The sequence below is a fragment of the Chenopodium quinoa genome, unplaced genomic scaffold (genome assembly GCF_001683475.1).
Source record: "Chenopodium quinoa cultivar QQ74 unplaced genomic scaffold, ASM168347v1, whole genome shotgun sequence".
NCBI classification, from domain to species: Eukaryota; Viridiplantae; Streptophyta; class Magnoliopsida; order Caryophyllales; family Amaranthaceae; genus Chenopodium; species Chenopodium quinoa.
This window is the reverse complement of record NW_018743691.1, coordinates 809,325-834,055: the sequence shown is the minus strand read 5'-3', so window position 1 is coordinate 834,055 and position 24,731 is coordinate 809,325. Positions and strand designations below refer to the sequence as shown.

The 24,731-nt window shown below is 36.3% G+C and overlaps 1 protein-coding gene across 1 annotated transcript; it reads right to left on the bottom strand.

The window, feature by feature from the left end:
* Window positions 1-1,788: 1,788 nt before the first annotated feature.
* Window positions 1,789-5,139, bottom strand: LOC110683706 (40S ribosomal protein S23). The gene is made up of 4 exons (XM_021860099.1): window positions 4,990-5,139; window positions 4,170-4,325; window positions 3,956-4,082; window positions 1,789-2,123 (listed from the first exon to the last, which is right to left on the bottom strand). The coding sequence occupies exons 1-4, from the start codon at window positions 4,992-4,994 to the stop codon at window positions 1,983-1,985; spliced, it is 429 nt and encodes a 142-aa protein (XP_021715791.1). The 5' UTR covers window positions 4,995-5,139; the 3' UTR covers window positions 1,789-1,982.
* Window positions 5,140-24,731: the final 19,592 nt, after the last annotated feature.

Here is a 24,731-nt window from a genome sequence, read left to right as displayed (position 1 = left end):
AACTCAACCAAAACTACGAAAACATTAGAAAACACAAATTAGTAATAAAAGTGGCCCTAAAGAGCTAAAAACACTACTAATTATGACCACGGGACGGGGGTAAAACACTATATAAATTGGACATATCAAGTTGATCTGAACGGAACTGATTGGAGCTGAACTGAACTGAATTGAATTAATTGAACCTGTGAACTGAAATTAAGCTAAAGTGAACAAGCCCTTAGATGTACTACCATTTATAGTCAATACTACCAAATATCTCACTATGTTGTCAGTGCTGTCCATATCCAAAGTATTACAAATAGACACCTGAACATCACAATTGGTATTATCACAACAGTAAACGCAAGACTTATCAAAGCTAAATTTGCTCCCAACGCTCCGTAAAATTTATCAAGACAATTTTTCATACAAGTAGCTTGTACCCAAAGCCTCGCAAAATAAACTAGGTTGCCTGCAATGGCTATATGAGATATATCAAGGTCTCTACAACTAGCTCGAACAACTTTCTTGGCTCTACATTTCACCTTATGTTCAATCAAGTGAGCCAATTGCTCCATACAAATAACATAAAGGTACGATGACAAGGGATCTTCTTGTCTAATAACTCTACTAGGGAAGTAGGAGAGAAGCTCATAGTTGGTTGACCATTCCACATAATCTGCATTAATGATTCCTAAATAAAAGACTAACGAAACCTATCAGAGCACTCACATCAGTGAGCATTTTTTTTGCTCATGAGCAAAAATGGTGAGCAAATTTGGTAGAAATGGTACTACATCAGTGAGGAAAATGAAAAATGCTCATGAGCATTTCACAATTTGCTCATAGGATGAGCAAATTTCATGATGAATAGTAATGTCGTGGGCCCCAGCATTCATCCAAAATTGATGAGCAAAAATGATAGAAATGTTACTATATCAATGAGCAAAATAAAATATGCTCATGAGCAATTCAATTATTTTTTGATCACTAGTGGGATAAAATTTCCTCACCAAAAATGCTCATGAGCAAATTTGGTTGGGAAGAGAGAGAAAGTGGCTAGAGAGAGAATGAGCATTTTTTTTTTTTTTTTGCTCACTAATGTGAGTGCTCTCATAGGCCTTTTAGAAATCAATCTTCGCTGCCATCATTCCACTTTTCTCCCTGTATCCATCTCATCATTGTAGCATTTCTTGCACAATAGTTATATTTATTATTAGTGATTTGATGTTTAGGGACAAAGCTAAATTGAGGATTTGTTCTCTTTAACTTATTTCAAATACTTATTACTTATTCTTTGATAAAGTCAAATCAGATCATACCAAATCAGAAAGATTCATATCAAATCAGACCAAATCAGAAAGATTCAAATCAGACCAAATCAGAACTTTTGATTATCATTTACTTATCGCTAAATATCATTCATTGTGTATTAAAAAATTAATAAAAATTACATATTTAAAAAGTTCGTGATGAGACAAATCTAACAAGATCCATTTTGATAATGTTTTTATTTATAAATTAATAATAAAATGCGGTCAAAGTTTAGTCAAATTATTAAAACAAATCAAACCAGATTAGAAATATTCATATCAGAATAGATCTACTTGTTTCAGAATAGATGAAGCAACACTTTGAAGCATACCTGAATACAAACACCTAGTTAAGCATCATCTCTGAGAATGAATGACAATTCATTCTTGTGTTTTAAAGCTGTTTTTAAAAGATCCAAAGACCTTTTTTAATATGCAAGATCATTAAAAGCTGATCTTGTCAAAATGAATTCTGGAAATTTTCATGACATAATTAAGAGAAGTATATAAACCAATTGGAAATATAAGCAATAACTAAGAGCATAGAAAATCATCTTGAATAGACACGATAGAACACAAAACAAAGTAGGGAGGGTATCTCTTTCTAAGGATGCTCAGTATTCATTTCAAGACGGTACAAGTTTCATTTAAGTAGGCAAAATTTAAGGCAAAACCAACAACCTTAACCTAGGACCTCGGTTTTTCCTTCTTTTCCTTGAACAGAGCTAGAAGAGAGACACCAGCAACCTTGACAACCTTAAATCGGACTCCAGGAATATCTCCCACGGCATGTCCTTTACGACCAAATCCAGCGATCAACACCTCATCCTGCACAAACCACAACTCCTTAAGAATGGAAGGAATAACATAGCTAGATAATGTCAATTTCAAAGTCAAATACAATATAATAAGGTAACAAATATTAGACAAAATTCCACAAACTTCTGCATGATCCACATTTTCAGCATGATCTACACCCAAAGTCCCAAACACAAGACCTTGAATTCTTCTACCAATCAGGTAACTTCTTTAGTAAAAGGGAACAGTTCAGCGCTCTTTGATAAGAAGTATGAATCAGCAATATCTTAGAACAGCTTTTTCTAGATGATTTGTTCATAAAAAGATAAAAATCCAACAGTTTATGACTGATCATAATTGCTCAAGCTATATACTCTCCACCGCAATGCTGTTATGATAATCTTAAACCACAAAAATAAAGCTGCACATGTACTGAAAATGAGTGGGAGCATGAGTACTGACAGAAGAATCAGATAAACCAGCACATCAAGAGTGCTAACTATCATGTTTTATATGTTTATGGATAAACTGGGAGCAAGAGTTTATGATATAAGAAAAGCATTGTTACTAATGTTAAACCTTCAGTATCAGATGCCAGTATTACTCCAAAGATTCACAACAGAATTCGAATGACATTATTTCTACAACAGTTAACAAATAACTAGAGATATTTAGACTTTAGAAATGGTTTATTTGCAAAATTTATCCCCAAAGGCCCCAATAACAGAATTTGGATTTAAACCCGTTTACCGTTTTTCCCACATCACACAACCATATATTTGTATTTACAGCATAAGAAACAGCCACACAACCAACCAACACTGCCACCAATATAGTTTTTCTAACTACCCTCTACCCTCAATACCAAGTCGGTTGCAGAAAGCAGAATCGAGAGAAAAAAGAAACAGATCAGAGAGACGTCAACCGCAGTAGAAGCATCAAATGGGGTTTCTAAAAGAGTTAATGTAATCACAAGAATTCACCATTGAAAGCTGAAGCAAGTACTTGAATACTGGCATGATTAGCAATAGATATTGGGAAGATAACAGATGAGATACATGATTAAAAGTGATGAAGAATGGAGAGATGAGTATGTTTAGTAAGAGCCTGATAGGAAGTTATGATGGAGTGGGACAACAGACGGTGGTCAAATTAGGGGTATAGTTGGGAAACTAATCTGACATTCAGACAGCTGCATATCTTGTATCTTTTTGTCAATAATAGATGATAAAAAGGTGTACCCACATTAAATTTAATTTTCATATTATGGAGTTTATTCCACCAGCCAATGCTGTGCAACTGGTATCTTCAACTACAGCTCAAGATAATTAGCAAATATGACACTGTTCAACTGATATGGTATAGAAATATTTTTTTTTAATAAGAGTAGCTCAAAAACCTTCAAGCAGTTCGATAATTATATTAACTACATTCACTTGGCCTTGCATTGAAAACATATACACCCTTTAAAAAGGAATAAGGCTTGCTTAAATCATAATATGGAATTGTAATAGGTGCACTCTACCTAGCATGAAGCAACACTATATACTAAAGGTATATATCTATTAAGACCAAATATTCTCTAATGATAACATGTGTTGAGAGAAGGAAGTTTACTGAAGCAGATCAAAAGTATTAAGACTCAGTGGTACACATATGCTTCTACAGACAATATAATGATCAATATTCAGAAAAAGATATATCACATTATCATGTTCTCACACTACAACCTACCAAGAACAATAACCAACAGTTACCGCTAAGTGTGTGTCGAAAGGCACAAAATACCAGCAAATTCACAACCGAGCAATTTATGAACCAGTAAGTGCATATGCTTGCAGACATTAATAAAATCGACTTACATTTTCCTCAATGAAGTTCAAACAGCCATCATTGGGAACGAAAGCGGCAATCTTCTTTCCATTCTTAATCAACTGCACACGAGCACACTTTCTGATAGCAGAGTTGGGCTGTTTAGCTTCAATACCACTGCATCAAAAACTCTATGGATAAGTTCTCATACAATAAAAGCATACATAATAAAAAGTAGTAAGCAGTGAGCTGAAATAATCCTACATCTTTTCCAAAACAATGCCCTTGGCATGGGAAGAGCCAGCGAACGGCTTCTTCCATTCATTTCCAAGATGTGACTTCTTGTAAGACTTGTCAGCCCACCTTTGCCTTCTGCGGTGGGACTTCAACTTGCGAGCAGCTCCCATTCCATGTGTCTTACTGCACAGTAACAATTTCACCCATTTTAACAAGAAAGAAAACTCCATCGAAAGAAAGAAAAAAGGAACAAAAAACAAAGTACAAAATTATACTCCCCAAGCACTTCTCCAAGTTCAACCCAAAGAAGAACCATTACTCTGATTACCGCTAGTCTCGTTTCACACCCATCAAACTCGATTATTCACTCAACTACAGCTCTATTTCCAACACACACATTACCCTAAATTCCATAAATCTCACAAGTCATACCCATCAAATTTGATGAATCCCTCAATCAAAACTCTAATTTCAACACATACAACAATATTATCGTTGTTCAACTACAATTACATAAAAATATCGATACGCCGCACCGGTGCAATATTTACCTAATTTCAATTACTACATAAGTTCATAAACTTATACTTCAATCTAACGCAATAATCTACCTAAACACTTGAATACAACAAATTTGAAAAATTAAAACCCCAATAATTTATTAACAGTAGCATCATTAAAAGTTTGTTAGATTTTCTATACAATACAATGTAGCAAAAAACCAATTTTGAAATGAATATACAAATTATTAAACCCCAAATTAACAGATGAACGAATTGAGAAATTTAATTTGAAGAACAGTAAATCAAGAAAATGAATCAAAGTGCGATTAAAGAGAGAGACTAACCCCATGATTGCAAGCTTTGGAGATTCGCGCCGACTGTGGTGAAGAGGCGAGGAAGAAGACGACTGAACTCGGAAGAATGGTGAGCAAACAAAACCCTAATTCCGAGTTTTGGTTTATAAAAGGTTTTTTTTGGGCTTTAGAAGTTTCGGCTGAAGTCTATGAGCTTGAAGTAATAGACATTAGACAGTGCTTTAAGGCCCAAATCTTGCTCTCATTACTGGTTGGTCATTATCATAAGCACATTTTCGAATAGACCCGACCCCGTGAACCGAAATCAAAGTGAAGGATGTTTGTGAAATTAATGGCTCGTTTGGCATTGTTGTGTTTTTGTTTTTTGTTTTTTTTTAAAAAAAAAAAAAACGTATAATATATACAGTATTATATACTAATTCAAAATGTGGTTAAATATTTAAAATCATAATAATAATTTGAAAAAGGAAAATTTGTTAAAAATAATCCCAACTTTCACGTATTCGCTTTAAATAATCTCAATTTTGGGGTGTATTCGCTCAAAATAGGCCCTAACCGGTTACTAACCTGTTATAATTAAAAACAAATCCAATTTTGTCGGAAATTCATGGGTTAAATTCATGGGTTAATTTACAGTGTTTTTGATTTGTTTTTAATTTGTCACCATCGAAATTAACCCATGAATTTAAGACCAGAACTCGATCCACAAAATAATTGTGGAAACACAACAACCGGTATGCATCCGATAAGTTATAATTTGAATTGAACAAATAAAAAATTAAAATCCAATTTTGACCCCTATCATAGTAGCAATCGATCTTACCAATTAATCTGACTGTAAGTTGATGTGGACCAGAAGAAAGATCATATCTTAGGTAAAGATATTTTCCACAATTGGATAATAGAAATCATCTTCTATATTATTCTATTTTCATAAATAGAACCTGAATAATATTATATATACTAAGATATATGCAAAATAATTTCTCTCTAAAAAATCACAGTCATTTCTCTTAGGCTCCGTTCACTTCACCTTATTTTTGCTGAACTAAAATTATTTTTACTAGAATTGAAATTATTTTTGCTGAACTTAAATTTTTTTTTACTGAATTGGAATTATTTTTGCTGAAGTTAGATTATTTTTACTGAACTAAAGTTAATTTTACTGAATTGGAATTATCTTTGCCGAACTAAAATTATTTTTACTGATTTTCTATTATACTTCTTCTTTAAGTTTATTGATTTTTACTTAACTGAAATTATTTTTACCGATCTAATATTTTTTCTGAATTGAACTTATTTTTGCTAAACCGAAATTATTTTTACTTAACTGAAATTAATTTTACTTAACTGAAATTATTTTTTATTAAATATTCTTTTTTTTTTTAAAAGATGAAGTGAAAAGAACCTTAGTTGACAAAGATTCCCATACTAAAAATATGTTAAGTGTTATGAAATATCGTGTGGATGACCATTATGCTCCTTATATCATTCCGGAATATTCTAAATATATGGTTTAATCTTATCTAAACATATTTGTGGATATCCATCTTGTATCACTCTAGAACTTTCTAGAGTTTAGGGGTTATTATTCTCCAAGCAAACTCTATCAATTATTGTACTATATATATATATGTATATATATATATATATATATATATATATATATATATATATATATATATATATATGTATACCTCCATAATATGAAATACTAGTAGAATACACATTTCAATTCCCTCTCAATCTTTATATTTCTCTTTATTTTACAACACGTTATCAGCACCAAAGCTCTAATCAATATGTAAATTTTATTGTTGATTTCTTAGGTTAATGATTAATTCGTTGTATACTGAATGTGCTAAATTATACTCATTACTATCTTGTTGTGTCGCATCTTGGGAAGAAATTAGAAGGAGATTAATCTTGACCATGGGTTTTGATCTTTTAATAATGAAATAACAAGTTTCAAGAATGTCATATCATTCCCAATCCTCATTAATTAATTTGGGTCTAGTACAAGGAGTCTCATGGTATTAATAATTTGGAATGTTAATGGTAGTGCTGCTTTATTTAATACAAAGAATTACTCGTTTTATTTTTCGGTTGCATTGGTTTGTTTATCTTAATCATCTTTCTTGTCAAACACACATTATCAACCAAATAATCTCCCAATCAATTTTCACCTTATTTCAATTACTACACAAACTAATACTTCAAATCCAAAATGAAAAAAAAATTCAACAAATTTGAAGTATGAATATCCAAATAGCTTTAAAAACGGGCATCATTGAAAGTTTCTTAGATTTTCCAAACAATTTTGAAACTAACAGATGAACAAAGAGAAATTTGAAGAACGATAAAGCAAGAAAATGAACAAAAGTGCAATGGAAAAAGCAACAAACATTTTACAGTGGAGAGAGAAAAATCGAGACTAACCCCATGATTGCGAACTTTGGAGATTTGACGACAGAGGTGAGATGAGGCGAGGAAGAAGACGACTGAACTCGCAAGAATGGAGCAAAACCCTAATTCTTAGTTTTAATTGGTATTTATAGTTTACAAATATATATTTTTTTTAAAATAGGTTTTTTTTAATTTTTATTTTTATTGGAGTTGATTTATATGGGCTAGAAGCAGTAACAGATAGTGCCCGATGGCCCAAATATTTCTCTTATTTATGGGCTGTTCATCGGTCCAAAACTGGACCAGATCGAATATTAAAAATTTGAATTTCAAGAATCGAAGATCGAATTGAAGCAAATTTAAAAAACGGCTATTTCACCAAATGCCACTGAGTACTTAAAAAATTCTTCAAATGTCATCAAGGTTTTCAAAATTCACCAAATGCCATCGAGCTTTTAAAAAATTTACCAAATGCCATTAATGACTAATGGTCGTTAACTCTGTTTGTCATTAAGATTAAATCATGACACGTGTCATGATAAGATTGGTTCATTTTAATTATTTATTTTAACTAGCCTTCTGGCCCGTGCAATGCACGACTTGTTCAAAATTGCATTGAGAGATGAGTGAGGAAATACCGATAAATAATTATGAGTGTAATATGTAACTGAAAACATAATTAAAGAGATAAAAATTTTGGGACTTTAATTTAAATGAGACTTATTAGAAAGAAGATGGAGGGACTAAAATCAAAGAGAGAAAATAAAAAGGTTGAATTAAAGAGGGGAGATGAAGATAAAGTGTTTAATGAAAGAGTTAAGAACAATAAAAAAATATAAAACGACATGTGGCATATTGAGTTGAAGAAGATGATAGGGAAGTGTAATAGATTGATGACATATGTCTTTTTTGGTTTTATTTTTTAAATACTAAGTATAGATATAGATTAATAAAAATAATACGAGTACTTTTTTTCTTGATTTTTGTGGCAAAAATAACTCGGGTATAGTTTGGCGGGTCATTTTGACCCTTTATGGATACAAATTAAGCTCGGAATTGACAAAAAAAAACGTAAATACTCCATTTTGTGTTTTGAAAAATATTTTGATTAGCGTGTCATTATTTTTTAACCATCAAAATTGATCGTGTAAGGTTTTGGGGGTAATTTTGACCTTTTATGGGTACAAATTAAGCTCAGCATTGGCAAAAAAAAAAAAAAAAGCTTCGTTTTACGTTTTCAAAAATATTTCGCTTAGCGTGTCATTATTTTTTAACTATGAAAATTGATTGGGTAAGGTTTAGCGGGTCATTTAGACCCTTTATGGGTTCAATTTAAGCTCGGAATTAACAAAAAAATAACATATATTTTCCCCGTTTTGTATGTCGAGATCGTAATTTTTTTCGGGAAAAAAGCAAAACGGGGTATTTACATCATTTTTTTTTCCAATTTCGAGTTTAATTTTTACCCATAAAGGGTCAAAATGACCCCTGAAACCTTAACCGAACAATATTCGTCACGAAAATCGAAAAAAAAGTATTAATTTTATTCATTAAAATAAATAATTATTGTGTATTAATTTTAAAAAGTAACAACATTTGGTGAAATAATTTTCCAAATTAATGGCATTTGGTGAAATAAGAATTGCATTAACGGAAAATTAACGTTCATATGCTATTAGAGGCACGAGGTTTCATTGTATGGTTTGTCAGTGGCATTTGGTGAATTTTGAAAACCTTAATGGTATTTGGTGAATTTTATAAGTACTCAGTGACATTTGGTGAAATAGTCGTTTAAAAAATGAACATTTTCTTGCTATTGGATGATTATTCTTTTATTCTTACAAAATTAAAAGTTGGGAAAGTTTGATGCAAACAGAGTTTCCTAAATTGTACTCGGAAAAAACAAGGACAAGGAGCTCATTTACTATTGGTCCATCTTCTCTTCACCTTATATTTTCCAAACTTAAATTATATTGCCGAACTTAGGCCCCGTTCTTTGGAGCTGCTCTGCTCTGCTTTGCTTATCTTAGGTAAAGAAAGTGATTATGAACGTTGCTTAGGTCAAGGAGCTAAGAACGATATGCTTTGTATTATTACAAATCATTGATATATAAATGTTGCTCAGCACATTATGCGATGCATGAAACAATGAACATTGCTCAGGTCAGCAAGCTAAGCAGGTATACAATATTTCTTTTAATGAATGTTGCCTTGAAAGATGATGAAGCATGCACATTGGGAAACAAGATTTCATAATAAAAGGTTCCTAAGGGAAAGCTGATATGGCTATGTATGTGTGAAAGACGTGTGTGAAAGTGATACTAGGTGAGGCTGCAATGGCTATGGTGAGGGAAATATATGTGAGAAGAGTCGAGATGGTGACTCTTTAGGATAGGTAGGCTAAATGATGTGGGTTCAAGCCCCCAAGTCTAGCTTTAGATGGATAGGGTCATAGGATTAAGCATTGGATATTCTTTGACTCGATCATGCATGGATATGGATATGAATGTGGCCGCACCTCGATGTTAGGAATCAGGCCGAACGTAGCTCTAACCGAACTTTGCACAAGTGTATGTACACCACAAAGAGGTCTTTCAAGGGTTGTAATTTGGTTAAGTTGATGGTTTAAAGAAGAAAAGGATACAAGGCTCAAGACTCGAGAGAATCCCCAAGATGTGTAATTGTGAATATGAAAATTTTGAATTTTGCAAATTTATTTTTCAATTTTTTTTTGTTTTGAATTTCTGTTTTTTTTTATTCTTTTGAATCAATGTAGGCAATCTCAGATCATGCGGTCCATCACTCACTTAGAATTCATGTTTCTCAGGCACGGTACCAAGCACTTCATGATAGACACAATTTGAGACGTGTTCATATCAAAGACATTGGAACACTTGCCTTTAGACATTGTTTTATTGTTGCTTTGTTGCTTTCTTTTTACTTGCTTTTTGAATGTTTTACAATTACACATCTTCCAATCCCAGGGTTAAGTGAACGTGGGTTGAAGAAATGAAGGCCAAACATTAGACGAGGCTCAAAGTGGTTGATGAAGAAATGGAATGTGATTGAGCGGTTAAGAGGGAATGGCAGGGTTGCAAAGGTGCCTCAAGTAATTGGTGTACCTTGTGTTTAGTTCGGTAATTGATTTTTTTTTTGAATAAGCGAATGAAAAAAAAGCTATGATCGAGATGTAAAGGAAATTGTTCATTTTATTAATGGAATAAAGGTGAACGAAACACATGGAACATATAAAAATTTGAAATGGAAAACCTATGCTAGACATGAATGGGGGAATGGAGATGAATGATAAAAAAAAAAAAGAAATCATGAAATCTTGCACAAAGGATCTGCTATGCGCCTTGTGTTCATTACTTCTTGTCGCCTGGAGGGACAGGAAGTTTGTTTGCATCCACCAAGTCTTGAATGACGTCCTTCAAATTCCAACATTGCTCCGTAGTATGGCCCCTTCCTTGATGGTACTTGCAATGGGCATTATTGAGATTCCATTTGGCGCTCCTTTTTTCAGGTTTTGGCTTTGGAAATGGCCCAATAGGTGTGATCAAGCCTTAACCGTAAAGGCGATCAAAGGTCGCATCATAAGTCATTCCTAAAGAAGTGTAAGTTCTTTTCTTCTTGGGCAATGGAGCATCAAGAGCTAACACTTCATTGAGATCAAATTGGCTTATATTGTTGGTAGTATTTTCGTGCTTAGAAGACGAAGAATAAGGATGGATGTTATTCTTGTTTTTCCAAGTGTTATTTTGTTACTACCGACAGTCTTTATTAGATCATCCTCGATATTGATGCCAATGTCATATACAGCTTCAAAAGTGTTCAAAGGAAGAAATTTGAGATGTTGCTTGTACTTGTGAGTCAAATTTTGGATGAAGAGGCAAATCATCTCTTTTTCTTTGGGAGGATCTACCAAGAGTGCAGCTATTTCCCTCCACCTGTTCAGATAAGCGGTGAAGCCTTCATTCTCTTTCTGTTTGAGAATGGAGAGTTCACGTTCAGAAGTTCTAGCTTGAATGTTACACTTGTAACAATTCATGAAACTTTCGGTGACATCTTGCCAAGTCGCAGTACGCTTGGCATCTAGGGAATAAAACCATTGTTGGAAAGCATGTTCTAAGGAGAGAGGGAACACCGTAGGGAAGAGTGTTACATCCAATCCTTTAGGAGCCATGGTAGTAGAGAACGCCTTCAAATGGAATATTGGATTGTCAGTAGGCTTGAACTTTGGAATATCAGCAGTGGAGAACTTTTCAGGGAGTCTGTCCTTCACATCCAAAGGAGTGGGAGGTCGTTCCACATAGGTGAAATCCTCATAAATCTTGCTCATTTGCTTTTTGATCTTGTCCATTGCAGCAGCAGTAACATTGTTTTGCCTTATTGTGTTGACTCTAGTAGTGAGTGCTTGCAACATGGTAGACATTGTTTCAATGGACTTGTTAATGCTCTCAATATCTTCCTTAGTGGCCATTGGGACAAACTGAAAGTAGTTTGAAGGTGATGAGTGATGTGGAGATGGTGAAGTTCTCTTTAAAGCCTAAGAGGTTGATACAGTAATGACTTGTACCGTACCAATCTACCCCTGCTCCTTGATCAAGTACTATGAAATGAAATAAATTCACTTAATTGTTTGACTCATTGCTCAAGATAGGAAAGGAAAGGGAAAAAAAGTCATTTGAAAACAGGTGAGAATAACTCTGATCCACTCATCTTTTATTATGACGGAAATGGGAGTGCATGAACCTAGTATACGATCATAAACGACATGGTGTATGACTCGAGTCAAAAAAAAATAAAAATAAAGTGTGTAGACTATACTTGACTCGTGAGTGATTAAGTGATGTTATAAGACTCGTGGTATGATCGTATGGCTAGACATGTGAACAGTAACCAAAATGACTGACCCGAGGACCAAATTGTCACGGAAGACTAAAAAAGCTGATTGGACTTATTTCCTAGGCACCGTGACACGGCAAACTGTACCGTGTCATGGTATAAGCTTCCGTGACGCGGCATTGATTGCCGTGACACGGTGATCATTTCCATTTTTTTTAAATAGAAATCCACCGTGCCATGGTGAAAATTGTCGTGACACGGTAAACATTTTCGCTGCGCGCTGGATGCTAACGTGGCATGACAATTTTTTCTTTTTTTTTTCCTGGAAATCCACCGTGCCACGGTGAAAATTGCTGTGACAAGGTAAAAATTCCCGCGGCGCGGTGGATGCTGACGTGGCACGACAAATTTTTTTTTTTTTTAGTTTTGCGCTAATTACTAAGTGAGTACGATCCATTGGCAATCGTTAGTCATAAAATAATTCACCATAGACAAAAAAAGATCGTTAAGGTTAGGATCAAAACAACCAAATATACACACATAAAACACGTAGGCACAATGATGAAAATAATAGTTTGCAACCTTAGGTAAAGTTCTATGTTCGACTATGGTCAGGTTTATTTGGTGTTAATAGGGCACCATGGTCAAGAGTTTGGACGCGTTAGCAAGGCAGCCTCCCTTGAGGGTGTATTCCAACAGGCTGCTCCGCGAGTTCGTGATGAAATCGAACTCGACTCCATGGTTTGGTTGGATTTAAAAAAAAACTCGGATGAACCCTTATTGCCATGAGCATTTTTGGGTTGATAAAGCTTAAACCCCCCGGGGCTAAGACGTATGTAGAACTGTAGACACCTAAAAATGTCTCCCCAAAACCAAACCCGATGATGAACAACCTTTCACCGCCACTATTGGTCGGGTTCAGTATTTAATCCCGAGAGTGCTTAAAAAATCGTATTTAATTAAATTCGTATTTTTGAATAGTCCATGGATTAGTCTTGATGTTTGGTCAAAGCATAGTTTTAATTTCAGCCCAAACTTATTATTTAATTTTAGCCCAAACCTTTTTTTATTTTACTGTTTTATTATTTATTTTGGCCCAAACTTTTTATTTATTTGATTTATTTTAGCTCAAGTAATAATAAAATCAGAAAATGGCCCGAAATTATCAATCGGCACTTAAAATGCTGAACGAAATTAGGGTTAAAAATGAATTTAGACGGAAAAGCGGGCTGAAAATTCCCGCGTCACAGCAACAGTCCACCGTGTCACGGGAATCTTTCCCGTCTGACGGTGGGATTTCCCGTGACACGGGGAATCTGCTGTGACACGGGAATTTCCGTGTCCTTTCCGCGTAAACCCTTAACGCGTTTTCTCCCTCGTTCACTAAATATTTCCCGCATCACACAAAATGTGCACCGTGTCACGGGAATGTTTCCCGTGTAAGGGTGGGATTTCCCGTGTCACGGTACACTTTGCCGTGTCGCGGGATACTTTTTTAGGGTTTTTATCATTTTAGGGTTCCGTGTGTTACCTCAACACATTTTTTCTATAAATACCCCCCTCGTTTCTGATGTACGGGGCATGATTTAATTCTCTAGTTTTTTCTCTCTTATGTGCTCTAGCCTAAACACTAGCCTACCCTTATTCTTTCAAAATTCCTTCTTCAAGCACTCTCAAGAGTCCATACTTTACTCGTGGTTCTGTCCTTAAGCTAAGGCGTGAAAGGTAGAACTGTTTGAGGGTTTGGCCCCAAATCAATTCTATTTAATTTAATTTAATTATTGTTTTATTATTATTTCCTTGAAGTTACTAACTCGTTCATTATTTTGTAGTTGCAAACAAACAGAATCAAAGTAATAATTATGTTCCTTTTATTTCTATTGTTTTTCTAACGATTTTGTATTGTTAGAATTATTGTTAAATTACTTCCAATATTAATGTTTACTCTATTATTTTTATGATCACCATATTGCATGTTTAAAGGGAATATGTAATTGAAAATCATGCCTAATAAGATAATTTGGACGACCGGTTTAGGTTCCTTTTTAATCTTATTGTTTAATCAAGTGGTCACGATATTTTAGAATTATATGTTGCATTAATATTCAACCAATTTAGCGTAATAATAGTTTGGAGCGAATTGAATATTTTGTTTGTATGCCTTTGAGATCGCAGGAATCATTTTTCACTATAAGAATCGAGTAAAGGCCAATACGGGCGAATGTGACTCCATGACTCACTTCGTACCATCATCCCCGATCCTCCTTTCGTGGTTCCGCACCATATGGAGTTAGTAATCTCATGGATTTGAATGGGGTGTAACCTTCACGGGTCAATCGTTGTTGCCTTCGTTGTCCCTTATTCGTGGTTGCCTTAAATGATCCGTGAACGGTTTACAAGTTCCTTAAAAAAAACTTGTTGGCGGCTCCCTACTTTATTTGTCCCTAATCGTATATGTTAATTCCCACTTCATATAAGTGCCAAGCATATTCACAACATGCTTTGACGTAGGCGCACTTCAAACGACGCCTACAATTTGGCGACTCCACTGGGGAGGATTCTTGGTTATTTATCAATTTGTGTGATCGATATTTAATTAAGATGAGTGGATGAGACTTGAAAGATTCTTGAAAAATAATCTTGTGATTAATTTGGCATTTTTGCATATGCATAGACGTTTTAACGTCGCATTTAGGTCTGTCCCGCAGGAGAAATTGAATAACTTGATTGCGTACGAAGAATAACACGACACCAGTAAGATTTTCTGACTGCTGTGCCATGGTAGAATCTGCCGTGTCACGGTATAGTGCACCGTCTGACGGTGTGCATTACCATGGCACGGGAATATCTACCATGTCACGGCAGTCCTAAAATCAATCCGGTGGCTTATTTTTCTCTTCTCACAGTCAACTTCCTTCGGTTTTTCTGAAAAAACGTGTGTGTTCTACATGCGTCTTAGCCCCGGGGGATTTAAGCTCTATCAACCCAAAAACGCTCATGGCAATAAGGGTTCATCCGAGTTATTAAATCCACCCAAACCATGGAGTTGAGTTCGATTTCATCACGAACTCGCGGAGCCGCCCGTTGGCATACACCCTCAAGGGAGGCTGCCTTGCTAACGCGTCCAAACTCTTAACCATGGTACCCTTTCGACACCCAAAGCTTGACCAATAGTTGAACATAGATCTTGACTCCAGGTTGCGAACTTTTTTTACATCATCGTGACTAAATGCTACATGGTGTGTTTGGTACTAACCTTCATGTGTTTACTCTTTTTTGTTTAACCCATGACTGAGGGTTTTTATTTCCACATAGTAATTAGTACGGATCTAAAATCTGGAAAAATCACAAAATAGACCTGGAACTGCGCACCGTGTCACGGCAAGTTCCGTCGCGCCACGGTGAACAGTGCCGTGACACGACGCTTTCTACCGTCTGATGGGGACTGCACCGTGTCACGACAGTCAGCACCGTGACACGGTGCCCAGGAAAAGTGTCCCGTCAGTCTTTTTTCGGTTTTTGTGCGTACGTATGTGGTTTATATGTCCAGTTTGGTGTCATGTGTAGCTATACGGTCAAACCACGCGTCCATAACCTCACTTTATCACTCACATATCGTGTTCACACACTTTTTTTCTTTAGTCGTCCACCACTTTTTGACCGTATTTTAGGCTAGTCTTTTTTCTGTGTCGTTTTTTTCGGAGTAAGTCAGATAGTATCCTCCCATATTTTTTAAAAAAAAAGAAAATAAATAAATAAATATAATTTCAAAGTTATAGATTTTTAAATTCAAATTTTTTTTTTTATTTTTTTCTTTATTTATTTATTTTTCCGGATGGGTTAAGGTTAAGTTTGGTCATTAAAGGTGTGTTTGTTTCAGTGTCACAACACTTGGTCAAGAAGCAGGGGTAGATTGTTACGGATCGAGTTAAATACCTCAACAACCTCTTATACCAAAGAGGCGTACAAGGAAACCACCACAATCATCTCCACAAGATCCATCTCCAGTCTACTTTCAACCAATGGCTACTAAGGAAGATATCGAGAACATCAACAGGACAATTGAAATGTTGTCTAACATGATGCAAACACTCACTACTAGAGTCAACACGTAGAGCAAGACAATCAAAACAATGTCACTGCCGCTGCAATGGACAAGATTAAGGAACAGATGAGTAAGATTTCTGAAGAATTCACTTATGTGGAACAACCTGTCACCTCTTCGTCCATAAGGGACAAGCTTCCTGAGTAGTTTTCCACTGCTGACATTCCCAAGTTCAAGCCTACTGATAATCCGCTTTTCCATTTGAAGGCTTTTTCTGCAACCATGGCTCTTAAGGGAGTAGATGTGGCACTCTTCCCTACAGTGTTTCCTCTTTCCTTGGAGCATTCCTGTCAACAGTGGTTCTACTTTTTGGAATCCAAACATGTCGCGACCTGGGAGGATGTTGCTGAAAGCTTTATGAATCGTTACAAGTGTAACATTCAGGCCAAGACTTCTGAACGTGAACTCTCCATTCTCAAATAGAAAGATAATGAAGGCTTCACCACTTACTTAAGCAGGTGGAGGGAAACAGCCGCGCTCTTGGTGGATCCCCCCAAGGAAAAAGAGATGGTTCGCTTGTTCATTGCCAATCTGACTCTTAAGTACAAGCAACACTTGAAGTTTCTGTCTCTTAGTACCTTTGAAGCTGTATACGATATTGGGATAATTATCGAGGATGAACTGATGAAGACTTCTGGTAGGAACAATAATAACAACACTTGGAAAAACAAGAAGAACGACACTCCTTCTTCGCCTTCCAAGCCTAATAACTCTACCAACAATATCAATATCAATGATGTGATGGCCCTTAATGCTCCTCCTCAAAGATTCCATAGGCAAAGGAGGGTTTACACGCCTTTGGGAATGACTTATGATGCTGCTTTTGACTGTTTGCATGGTCAAGGACTGATTATGCCAATTGGACCATTTCCAGAACCTCGACCAGAGAATAGGACCGCTAGCTATGACCCCAATGCTTATTGCAAGTTTCATCAAGGCAAGGGTCATAATACTGAGAAGTGTTGGAGGTTGAAGGATGCGATCCAAGACCTAATTGATGTTAATCAACTTCCTGTCCCTCTAGGGGGCAAGAAGCCTAACATTCAAACAAGTCCTCTTTCCGATGCTTTGGCTATCATGGGAGATGAAGTCTCCTTTCATCCGTCAATACTCATTCAACCCGTGAATGAACCTCTGCCGGAAGTTGTATTTATCTCGAGTTATGAAGAAGTGAATGGAATTTGGGATAGTGATGATGAAGACGTCTATCTTAAGGATATAGTCTGTTCATCTCTTGGCACAAGTGAAGATGTTTGGGGAGACCTTGAGGTCAAAATTCTCACCAGAAGTGGACGGTTGCAACAACCTAGTCCACCTCCACCTCCACCGCAATCACATCCGATAGTTGATCCCATCGACCCTGTGAACAACGATGTGGTCAAACAATTACAAAAGACCAAGGTGGAGATGAATGTATGGAAGCTTTTGGCCACCTCTCACGAGCATCGAAAGGCTGTGATGAATGCTCTAGTGAAAATAGGAGTTGATGATGATATAACTCCTCAAGGACTGGTCAACTTTCTCACTACTGAATTGCCAAGTACTAGCAATTTGATTTCGTTTTCTAACAAGGATCTGCCCCCGGAAGGGGATCAACATAATAAGGCCTTACACCTCACTATAGTGTGTAGGTAGATGAATTTTCCTATGAGCCTGGTTGATAATGGCTCTGCAGTCAATGTATGCCCACTCCGCACTGCAAAGAAGTTGGGCGTAAAGAATGAAGAACTGACTCCCTCTACTCAAGGGATTCGCGCTTATGATAATACTCGCCGTCAAGACGTGGGTACTATCACACTAAACATAACTACTGGAGCCATTGAATGTCGCATCAAGTTTCCGGTGGTAGACATTAAGGCCTCTTTCAATCTGTTGTTAGGACGCCCTTGGCTTCATGAGCTAAAGACGATTCCATCATCGTTGCACCGGAAAGTGAAAGCCATAGTTGGAGGGGTTCCAATTACCATTGATGCTTCTCCCATGCGCATTCAAGTTATCGACACTCCTATCGTTCATGTCGAACATGACGAAGAAGACGAAGATCTTTAGGGGTTTTTACTCGATGATGTTCTCATGATCGAAGAAGAGGAGAAGTGTCATCTCAACTTCGATCCCTATTCAAACACCAAAATTAATGACATTATGAAGAAGAAAGGGCATTTCCCTAGAATGACCCTCGGGCTCAAAAAGAAAATGGCTGAACTTTGGGGCCATCCTGGTGCACTCAAGAAGGGTACTTTTGGCTTGGGATTCAAGCCAGCAAAAGAAGATGTGAGACAAGCCCTCTTGAAAATGAAGGCTCGCAATAATGCTCGAATCATGAAAACGAAAATGGCCATGGATCCATATCCATTCACTCTCAATGGCCAGTACATCAAAGAAGGGGAAGACTTCCCATGCTATGAATTCCCTGAGCCTTTCGTCCACGATGAGAAGCATGAACCAGGATTCGAGATGTTCCTCGATAGTGACTTTGTCAATGAAGGCGAAGAACTCTTCACAACTGAGAAACCAGCTAGTCCAAGCTCTGATGATCTAAACATTAACCTTCTTTTCGGACTAGAAAAGAATGAATCCAAGTCTACCTGCAATGATGATTCCGAGCTCATTCAAGATGTCATATCAAACAAGGATTTCGACCCCTCCGAGTTAATTGTCCAGGCTGATGATATTTCAAAGGGATGGCTCAAGACATTGAGGATCACTACACCAAGCGGAGAAAAGTTGGAAATAACCGCTGGCGAAGGTCCTATGTTTGATGAGTCTGAGTCATCTTGGTCCGAGTCCGAGTCTGAGTCTAAGTCTGTAGACGAGTCCTTAGAGTCTGAGGCCGACCCTCTTTCTGCTATAGAGTCCAATCCTAAGTCTCTTGTTGAGTCCTCTCATTCTAGCCCAAATAATTCCGGTGAGGTCGCAGATGACCTTGCCCCTCTTGATGTATTCACCGATGAATTCAATAAAATGAGTACCTTTGCTTACGATGCGTGTCATCCCCCTAACCTTGATCAATATTGCTTTGCTAATGATAAAAAATGACAAAGAAATAATAAAAGCAATGGAAGAACATGAAAATAAAACGACAGTTATCGAAGATACAGAAACAGTTAATATTTCCAATGATACGACTGTTAAAGAAGTAAAAATTGGATTAACACTAAGTCAAGATGAACGCAAAGAGCTAATTAACTTGCTTAGTGAATTTGTTGATGTATTTGCTTGGTCATACCAAGATATGCCAGGAATTGACAAGGATATAGCTCAGCATACGATACCACTCATTCCAGGTATGAATCCTGTCAAACAAAAGCTGCGCCGTATAAAACCGGATGTGGCTCTCAAAATCAAAGAAGAAATCAGAAAGCAGTTGGCCGCAGGTTTCATCAAAGTATCTAAGTATCTAGAATAGATAGCAAATGTGGTTCCAGTTCCAAAGAAGGATGGAAGGGTCAGAATATGTGTTGATTACAGGGACCTCAATAAAGCAAGCCCGAAAGATGGGTTCCCTCTACCTCACATTGACATTCTGGTCGATAACACAGCAAACCATGCACTCCTATCGTTCATAGACGGCTACGCAGGATATAATCAAGTATTAATGGCTGAAGAAGATATGGAGAAAACCACATTCATCACACAATGGGGTACATATTGCTATACGGTAATGCCATTCGGGTTGAAAAACGCGGGTGCCACCTACCAAAGAGCAACCACAGCATTGTGTACATGATATGATGAACAAAGAGGTGGAGGTCTATGTCGATGATATGATCGTTAAGTCTAAAGATCGCCCAAGCCACATCATTGCACTTCGCAAGTTCTTTGAAAGACTCCGCTAGTACAACATGAGATTAAATCCAGCAAAGTGTGCATTCGGAGTCACGTCAGGAAAATTACTTGGATATGTGATCAGTTCTCGAGGGATTGAAATAGATCCCACAAAAGTAAAAGCGATCATGGCCATGCCACCGCCCAAGAATGAGAAGGAAATTCGAGGTTTCATTGGAAGGTTGCAATATGTAAGTAGGTTCATATCAAAAATCACGGTGATATGTGAACCTATATTTAAGAAGCTTAAGAAAAATGTCCCAGTCACATGGATGAAGATTGCCAAAAATCTTTCGACAAAATCAAAGAATACCTGGCAAACCCACCCGTGCTAGCGCCAGGAATACCTGACTTTCCTCATCGACTCTACCTTACGGTCACAAGAGAAACGATGGGGGCAATGCTAGCATAAGAAATCGAAAGCAAGGAGAATGCAATTTACTACTTGAGCAAGAAGCTTCAAGAATACGAGACACGATACACACCACTTGAAAAGTTATGTCTCGCACTTGTGTGGGCTGCGCAGAAATTAAGACATTACATGCTCACTCATACAGTGCATGTCGTGTCCAAGATGGATCCTCTCAAATACTTGTTTGAAAAAGAAACACTCAATGGAAGATTATTTGGGTACATAGTCAATCTTGCTCAGTTCGACTTGAAATTTTTACCACAAAAAGCCATCAAAGGTTCTGCGGTTTCTGACTTCTTAGCAGACTTTCCGCTAGAAGAAGTTGAGAAAGAAGAAGATGAGTACGATTTCCCTGACGAAGATTTACTCATGACCGAAGATGATAGCTGGACGCTCTATTTCGATGGAACTTCAAACCAAAAAGGTTGTGGTGTAGGAGTCTTGCTTGTATCACCCAATGAAGAGCATATCCCAATTTCCATGAAGCTCGACTTTGATGTCACCAACAATGCCGCAGAATATGAAGCATGTATTTTGGGGTTAGAAACAGCTGTCGCCTTGGTAATTAAGAAGCTCAAAATCTACGGTGATTCTTCACTAATCATTAACCCGATCTCCAAGAGATGGAAAGTGAGAAGTGAAAGTCTTGCTACGTATCAAGCTCATTTAGAAAATCTCACGGAGCAACTAGATGAAGTGGAATATACGTACTTGCCTAGAGAAGAAAACCAGTTCGCCGATGCACTAGCTAAATTAGCATCAATGGTGCGAATTCCAACGGATACAATCAGAATGCCGTTAAACATAGAAAGAAGATATGAACCGGCTTATGTTCAAGCACTTGATGATGAACAAGAATCGCAAGAAGAAGATGAAGTGCCATGGTATACAGATATCCTTAATTACGTGACAAGAGGAAAATACCCTTCTAATACTGATAAAAGGGCACGCTGTGCTTTGAGGCTCCTGGCTTCACAATATGTGCTCATCAGGGGAGAACTCCACAAGAGGACAACAATGGGGAGAAATCTCTTATGCATAACCAAGAAAGAAGCACACAGAACTGTAGACACCTATTTGTGTCTCCCCAAAACCAAACCCGGTGATGAGTACCTTTCACGTCGAATCATAATCGAATGAAGCGAAAGTGTGGAAAGTCTAGTGTTGCAGAAAGTTTTAATTCTTTTCTCTTCTCTCTGTTTTTGAAAACGTATTTTAAGAAAACAGCCAATCCAGTTTGGTTGGTCCATGATATGGGTCCAATAGTAGTGTAGTTGGATGGGGCTTGCAAAGACCTTTCCAACGATATATTATAAGCCCAATTCCGATGAATATTGAGAAAGTTATGGCCAATTTACTAAACTGGGCTCAGTTTGAGCTTTATATGCGGCCCAATGATCTAGAGGAGGGCCTAATATGATTTATCATTCCTAATGCAATTAGGAATGGTTTTAATCTTCTAGAATCTTCTAGAAGGTTCTTTTCATTCCTAATTCAATTAGCATTGATAAATTGACTTTTGACTTTTCAGAGTTTTAATCAAAATCAAATAGCTTTTCGAGGAAATTATATGATTTTATCCTCCAGTACGGAAAATTTATCTGATTTTCAAAAACGCGTTAAAATCAGGCTTAGCGCCTAACCCCAGGCCTTGGCGCCTGGAACTAGGCCTAGCGCTAGCCATTGGCGCCTGGCGCTAGTGTTGGTGCCTGGCGCCAGTTTTCTGTGCGTCAAACTCTGTTTTGTTTAATTTATCTTTTTGGCTGATTTTCTCTATAAATATCGTATTAAAAACTCCGTTTTAATACACTTACAATCAGTTTTCATTCGCAATCATTAATTCTCTAATTCTCTCTTAATCATTAACCAATTCTCATGATCTACAATCAGTTTTAATTAGCATTCATTCATCGTTCTTTTCTAAACTTTGTTTTCATACAAAATTCCGCATTCACAAGATCTAGAAACACCTAGGCATATTCGAAGTTGCCTTCGCCCTAGACGTGAAAGGTTTAATTTCTGAGGGTTTGGTCCCAAATCTCTCTTTCAATTATTTAATTTGATTGTTTGATTATTATTTTCCTTGAATTTACTAACGTGTGTATTTTGTAATTAGAAAGAGGTACGAGGCATCAAAGTAAGTACTTTAATGGTTTTAATTGATTTATGACGTAGAATCATGTTTATATTGTTATTATGATATTCCTAGTATCATGTCTAGGGTAATTTTAATATTAAATATGATTGTTACGATGCTTCCTATGTTCTTCCTAATATTTATGATTGTTAGTATCATGTTAGGGCTAAAGATTTGATTTTTATTGCCTAGTGACATGCTAGGGTTTGTTATTAATCTTGTTAGTATCATGCCTAGGATCTTGCTATCATTATGCTTTAATATTAACATGAACATGATTATGATTATAATTGTTATAATTTATGATGATCATGAATATTATTATTATTATTATTATTATTATTATTATTATTATTATTATTATTATTATTATTATTATTATTATTATTATTATTTTGATGATGATTAATTTATTTATGATGATATTATTATTGTTATAATTTTATGATCATTATTATTATTATTATTATTATTATTATTATTTTATTATTATTATTATTATTATTATTATTATTATTATTATTATTATTATTATTATTATTATTATTATTATTATTATTATTATTATTATTATTATGTTGCTTGATGATATTTATTGCTTGATCACACCTTTTATTGCATGTTTAAAGGGAATTCGTACTTGTAATCACGCTTAATAAGATATTTAATAATCTTGTTAGGGTTAATTTGATTATAATTCAAGTGATCGCCAATAATAGGTTTATTTGTGCATTAAATTCAACCAACATAGATAAACAGGTTAGGGTTAACCTATTGATTGCATGTTAATCAAAAAGCGCACATGAATACGATCAGAATAAAGTAGAGGCCTATTATTAGGGCAGGTTCAATCTCTTTTAGGTTGGATTTGTACCTTCATCCTCGAACCCTTATTTGGTTCTAGACCTTATGGAGTTGACGATCTCTTGGATCGTTAAGGGGTGTAACCTTCACCTCGTGAACGGTTTACAAGTTTCTTAAAAAACTTGTTGGCGACTCTTTTGCTCTATCTTCTTCCCTTTTGGACGCCACCGTACTTTAGTGTATGATCACAGTGGGGTTCAAACTAGTGGGATTTTAAAGGCTTGAAATATATTCCCTACAGTTTTTGGCGACTCCACTAGGGATGATTTCTATTTTAATTCCTGAATTTGTTTCGGCAATGATTTAGAATGAGTGGATAAGACTCGAAAAGTTCTAAGTATTTCATGTGCGTAATTTTGATTAACATTATTGTCATATGCATAAAAAAGATCTCATTGGAAAGACCATCCGTAATGAGTAAAAAACATAGGATTTTACACGTAGGAAATTTGAGGAATGTCTTTCACAACTAGGACTGAAATAACACCGCGCGAAACTGGAAAATTTTATCGAGCACAGAGCTTGGAGCCAGAATTTTAGTTGTAGCGCCAGACGCCAGCATTGGCGCCAGGCGCTACAGTTAAAAGCTGGCGCCAGTCTCTGTTTGCTGGCGCCAATTTCTCCCAATACCGAGCCAGAAATATGCGTTCTAATTTCGACCGGTTTTTCGTATTGTTTGCTCGATCCTACTTCCTGATTGAATTTTTTCTCACTTTTCTGAAACCCATATGTGTTCTACATATGGACATAACCCTATGGGAATTCATGCTCCATCTACCCGATTGAACGCTCCGTGCAACAAAGGGTACATCCGAGATGTTGAATTCACAAAACCATGGAAGCGAGTTTTTTCTAAAACTCGCAGGGTCCCATCCACTCGCGCCAACCCTTCACGGTTAGGCTTCCGCGCGGTGCATCTGGTCAATTAACCATGGACCCTCTATTGACTAAACCATATCCCGAACTTTAGAGAACTAGAGCCATGGTTAGGTTGCAAACGCATTGCATCATATTGTGCCTACTTGACTAAGTGTGCATTATTGGTTGTGCATATATATTCTATGTTTCTCTTAACCGTTTGTTGACTTGTGTTGAGACTAAATAAATTAATGACTTAAAGAACTTTGCCTAATTAATTAATTAATTAATTTGAGTCAATAAAGTTTAATATTTCA

Coding starts and splice junctions, on each gene's coding strand:
- LOC110683706 (XM_021860099.1), bottom strand. Junction 4,083..4,169: donor GGCATTGTTTTGGAAAAGAT/GTAGGATTATTT, acceptor TTTTTGATGCAG/TGGTATTGAAGCTAAACAGC. Junction 2,124..3,955: donor TGAACTTCATTGAGGAAAAT/GTAAGTCGATTT, acceptor TGGTTTGTGCAG/GATGAGGTGTTGATCGCTGG.